Here is a 5,856-nt window from a genome sequence, read left to right as displayed (position 1 = left end):
CATTTCCTAACAACAAGGAAGTTTTCTACTTATGAATAAATAGTCATCGTATTAAGTAGAATCAAACCATTGTTATGATACTCTGAACTGTAACCTACCTGGCAAAGAATCTAACTGTAAACACGTTTCCCTTAGAGTGACTGACACGAGGGACACATGACCTTGAAGCAGAATGTGCTCACTGCTTGGCACTGCCAGGGCTGCTGGCACCTTTCTTCCTCTGAAACGGAACATACACTAAACAGGGATAAAGAAAGTGCCACAGGAGGTTCTCACGTCCTGCATCACAGGTGTGAGCACTATAGACTGATTAAAACATTACCTAGTAACATTTTATTAGTTTGGTCTATGTTCCTAATTTACTTCTGAGGTTCATACATGGTTCAGTTAATCAGCAGATTGGCTGAGAGTCTTCTATGCAATAGCCCCTGAGTCAAGGGACAGAGACAGAGAATTCAATGGGTCCCACCCTGTCCCTAAGCAGCACCCAGCTGTGCTGATGTGCCCAGGCCTAAGGGGTCCCTGGCATGCTTGGCTTCCTTTGTTAAACCCAGGGTAGCCCCAGCTGTCCTCATTGCCCACTGCCCTAGGCTCCTCCTCTCAGTTCTCTCCTCAACCAGCGCCTCCTGTGTGAGCTCCAGAAGGAACCTGACCCCATGCCACACCCACTGGCCTCTCACCTGGTCCAGAGCAGAGTCTGAGTCCTCCCCTCCCTACACACTTGCCCTGGGGCCTGAGCTTCCAGAGCCCAGTTGTCTCTGCTGCTGCCTTGATGACCCAGGCAGGCTCCCCCAGGGCTTCTCCTGCTTCTCAGTCTATGCAGAGTGTTCCAGAGCCTGTGGGCTCCAGCAACACCTCCTTGGAGTGGTGCTCAGTGCTGCTCCCCAGCTGTCCCTCTGTCCTTCCTCCTCACTTTATCTTTTTCTAATATGAATGAATATATAACCTCATAGTATATGTTTGAACTTGTTCTTTTATTACCTATACCACCCACTAATTTTAGCTACAAATTGCAGAATCTTGTATATTTTAGGCACTAGCAAGTCGATACCTAGTGGCGCTGACATAAAACAGAGACAGTGAGCATATTTTTAAAGAATGAATGCATGAGAGTGACAGGAACTCTGTGTTTATACCTTGAGTTTTTGTTTCTCACAGTGGTAGAAGCAGAGAAGCCTGTGATCCCACCTCCCCTGCTGCCAGGGACTCTGGGCTCCTGTTGGGCTGCTGCCCAGACACTTCTCACTCTCGGCACTTTTTAATTACACAGCTACAAAAGCCCAGTCCCAGTTTTTATTGCAAGATCTCTTTCACAGTTTTACTCATATTCACTAACTCTGAAGCAAAACTTGATCTTAAGTTGCCACCTGGAAATGAGGGCTGCAGCCCAGTGCTTGCTGTTCTTTCCTGTTGAAAAGGCCATAATCCAAGATGACTTTCCAATTAACATCAGGGACAGGATGTGGCACATACATGTCTTTCATATGGAAGGACACAAATATAGAAAGCAGAAAGCCACACCGAGACAAGATGAGGGAGGCAGTTAAACATTTATATTGCAAATAGAAGAAATGACACAATCACAGTTAGTGTGTATTTGGGAGAACAAATGAAATAAAAGAAGCACTTTCCAGAATGAGCTGGCATCGAGAAGAGAACAGAGGCTCTGAGGGACTGAGGGCAGATGCCCATTCACAGAAAGGGTCTGGGCAACAAAAATCAAGAAAAAGATCTAAGAACAGAAATTTCCATGTTTTTTTCTTTACGAATTCTCCGTAGGATTGATACATGGTTTTTGTTTTACTTCCCCTACACAATCAAGCCTGCGGAGGGCAAGGACACACATGTAAGCTGAAGTCAGGAAGCTGCCTGTGCTTAGGTGTCTCCCAAGGTGAACTGCTCCTCAGCAGTACCTCCCGTCTGTGCCTTAGGAAGTTAAACTGCAGGAAAGGAAGAAAGAAACATTCTCTCCAAGGTCCATCTGCCTCACCTAGACTGAATACAGGAATTGGGCATGATTTCTTTGAGCAACAAAATAAAAGCAAAAGTTATATTGAACAATATTTTTGTAGACAGAGAAAACAATTACCCAACAATTGCTAAATTTGATATTAGCATTTGGAAGAAGGCTGAGGTTCAAAGTTTGGTCCAAGGCCTAAATGTACTTGAAAATGTTATTCTTCACATCTTCTTTTTATATTTAGAAAATGAAGACATTAGTGCATAAATTCATGAAATTTGGGCTGTGGGCAGATTCTAATCAATTAAGTAATCTGAAAAAGAGTTCATACAAATTATCACTTATCAAAGATTTCTACATAGACAGAAGGAATGTCTGATGGTGTATTTAATTTTTCCATATCTATGTATGTTTCCATTATGTTGTGAGTTCTAGCATGCCACCATGTCAGACAGAATGAAAACATTGCATATTGTTAAATCTGTCATTTTTATCATTTTAATTTGCTTACTCAAAGAAAGGAAAATTTTTATGAAAATCTGTGTGCTTGATTTTCATTTTTTAGGGCTTTAGAAAATGGAAAACTTACTAGGAGAAAATGTAAAAGCAATGCATTATAACTAGGGTGGATCTTAAGGGACTCACGATACCTTTACAACTTAAGAAAGATGCTTTTGAATGATGACCCACTTCTAGGACCACCCAAGCATCTTCTGTTTAGGAGGTGAGCATCACAGCTCTGGGAGAAGACCCTGGCTTACTCGCTGCAGCGGTGCCAGTGGGAAGGGGAGAGCAGGCACTAAAAGTGTGGAGGAGGCGAGGTCACTGAAGATGCAGACTCAAGCACACAGGGCACTTCTGCACCCCACAGGCCATGTCTGTGGTGAACCTGAGTGCTGAGTTGGGGAGCTGGGAAAGCAGGATGCTGGCTTCCTCCAGAGCTGAGCCTGGTGCATAGTCCTAGGAATGTTCCTGCTGGGAGTCAGCAGGCAAAAAGGCTCCAGCTACCTCACTGGGTTTCCTGTGCCTGGTATAGATTTGTATTCCAAGACCATGTATGTGTCCAGGATGTGCTGAGATGGATACAGAGAGAACTGGGGCAGGAACATTCTATTCAGGTCTTAAAATCAATAAAACAAAAGCTATGGTGTTGGAGGAAAATAAATTATGAATAAAGTCAATTCCTTCTTATTCTTCCTTCTAGTTTCATGTTATGCTTATTGCTTAGCATTTGTTTTTTATTTTCTTTCAAGGAATTTAAAGCAGTAGGTTTTAATGGAGAAATGGAACCAAACTTCAGATGACTTTATTTTGTTGGGATTGTTTCCCCCGAATCAGAAAGGCCTACTTCTCTTGCTCCTGATCATCTCTGTGTTTGTTCTTGCCTGTTTGGGGAACTCAGGGATGACTGCCCTCATCTTCTTGGACCCCCGGCTCCACACCCCCATGTACTTTCTCCTCAGCCAGCTCTCCCTCATGGACCTGATGTACATCTCCTCCAAGGTCCCCAAGATGGCCATCAACTTTCTCTCTGGCCAGAAGAGCATCTCCTTCCTGGGCTGTGGTGTGCAAAGCTTCTTCTTCCTTACCATGGCATGTTCTGAAGGCTTACTCCTGGCCTCCATGGCCTATGACCGCTTTGTGGCCATCTGCCACCCCCTCCACTACCCCATTCGCATGAGTAAAATGAAGTGTGGGAAAATGATCCTGGGGTCCTGGACACTGGGCTCCATCAACTCCCTGGCACACACTGTCTATGCCCTTCATCTTCCTTACTGCAGGTCCAGGGCCATCAATCATTTCTTCTGCGATGTCCCTGCCATGTTGCCCCTGGCCTGTGTGGACACCTGGGACTATGAGTACATGGTGTTTGTGAGCACAAGCCTGTTTCTCCTCCTTCCTTTCCTTGGCATCACGGCCTCCTATGGACGGGTCCTTTTTGCTGTCTTCCACATGCGCTCAAAAGAGGGGAGAAAAAAGGCCTTCACCACGTGCTCCACACATTTAACTGTGGTGACATTTTACTATGCTCCTTTTGTCTACACTTATCTCCGGCCCAGGAGTCTCCGCTCCCCAGCAGAGGATAAGATCCTTGCAGTCTTCTACACCATCCTCACCCCCATGTTCAATCCCATCATCTACAGCCTGAGGAACAAGGAGGTGCTGGGGGCCATGAGAAGAGTGTGTGGGATGTTCTCCCCCAGGAAAAAGTGAGCATGGCCATCCCTTCTCCTCTGTATGGCTTCTCTCCATGCACACTGGAACTCTCTAGGACAGTGCTGACCTATAGATGTATACAGAAATATATAGATGTATATAGAAATATATCATTTAAGAATTTCTAGTTATATATTTAAAAGCAATATTAATTTAATAGATAATTATATACAGTTATCACAATTATTAATTTATTTATTTCACTGAAGAAAACATTAGTTAATTTTATTAACAATTAATTAAAATTCTACATTGTGTTCTATTGTATTATAAGTGGTATATTTTGTTTGTAAATATACTACTACCAGTTTAATATTATTTATATTGATGGGTAATGTTATAATATCTATATATTTGACATACAATTATTACTGTGCTTGCATAGTTTGTTTTCATTTTAAACTGTCAACATGTTGTATTTCCCACTCACAGCAAACAGCAACCTGGATCATACACACTTCAAGGGCCCCATTGCCACTATTGCCAGTGTGCACAGAAGTGCAGGACCTCAGGGTGACTTAGAGTCCTCCCCTTCAGGGCCAGATGTGGCTTCTTTTTATGACTATTATTACTGCTGTTGGGACAAAGAATTGTACCCCACACACTTTAAAAGATCTGTTTACTTTATTTTAAACTTTAAGTTTTTAAAATGTTATTCTTCTATCAATGCATGATAATTTTAAATAATGTTTGGGTTCATTTTTACAAAAATCATACATTCTGGAATTCTATTTTAGTCTATTTCAGTCCCCAGTGCATCTCCCCTTTTCTTTCCTCTTTCCTCCCTTATTTTAATTCCTCTACCAGTTTTTATTTTATTCATTTTAAAGTTTTTGATTGGTGCTTTCTACATATACAGAAAAATCATTCCCTGTGGTATATTTATATAATATAATGTGATTTTGTTAAATTTATTCTGCATTTCCTCCCTTTCCCCATCCATCCCTCCGACTCAAATCTTTCTTAAATTCCTCTGATCTTTATTCTATGATATCCATTCCTCTCCTTTTACACCTATTTTGTTCTAGTTTCTGCATATGTGAGACAACATTTGATCCTTGATCTGCTAAGTCTGGCATGATGTTCCTCACTTCCATCCATTTATTTGGAAAATGCCATGATTTCATTATTCTTTATGGCTTGAGTAAAACTTCATTGTTTATATTACTGCATTGTGTTAATCCATTCTTTTATTAATGGGCAGGCACCTGGATGAGTTCTATAACTCAGCTATTGTCAATTGTGCCATTATAAACATTCATGTGGCTGCATTGCTGCAGTATGCTGAGTTCAGTTCTTTGGAGGAATCCTGAGCAGTGGCATAGCTAGGTCTCATGGTGGTTTTGTTCCTAGTATTGTGAGGAATCTCCCCACTGCTTTCCACAGTGGTTTCACTAATTTGAAGTCCCAATAACAGTAAATGAGTGTGATTTTTCTCCAAATCCCCAACTTATATTCCTGATAATTGTCATTATGATTGTAGTGGAGATGACATTTTAATGTGGGTTTATTTTGCATTTCCCCGATTGCTAGAGATAGCAAAATTTTTTCACATTTTTTTTTTTTTACATCTGTTCCTTAGAGAAATGTCTGTTGAGTTCTTTGACCCTTCTGTTGGTTGGGTTATCTGTTTTAGTGGTGACCTCTTTGAGTTCTTTTTTAATTCTGGCTATTATTCC

General features: G+C 41.7%; 1 protein-coding gene across 1 annotated transcript; it reads left to right on the top strand.

The window, feature by feature from the left end:
* Positions 1-3,235: 3,235 nt before the first annotated feature.
* LOC143641669 (olfactory receptor 2L13-like) lies at positions 3,236-4,174 on the top strand. Its single transcript, XM_077109371.1, has one exon. The coding sequence runs from the start codon at positions 3,236-3,238 to the stop codon at positions 4,172-4,174; it is 939 nt and encodes a 312-aa protein (XP_076965486.1).
* Positions 4,175-5,856: the final 1,682 nt, after the last annotated feature.

This window comes from Callospermophilus lateralis, chromosome 5, assembly GCF_048772815.1.
Source record: "Callospermophilus lateralis isolate mCalLat2 chromosome 5, mCalLat2.hap1, whole genome shotgun sequence".
In the NCBI taxonomy this organism is placed as follows: Eukaryota; Metazoa; Chordata; class Mammalia; order Rodentia; family Sciuridae; genus Callospermophilus; species Callospermophilus lateralis.
Note: the sequence above shows the minus strand (reverse complement) of the source record. Positions and strands in the feature narration are given on the sequence as shown.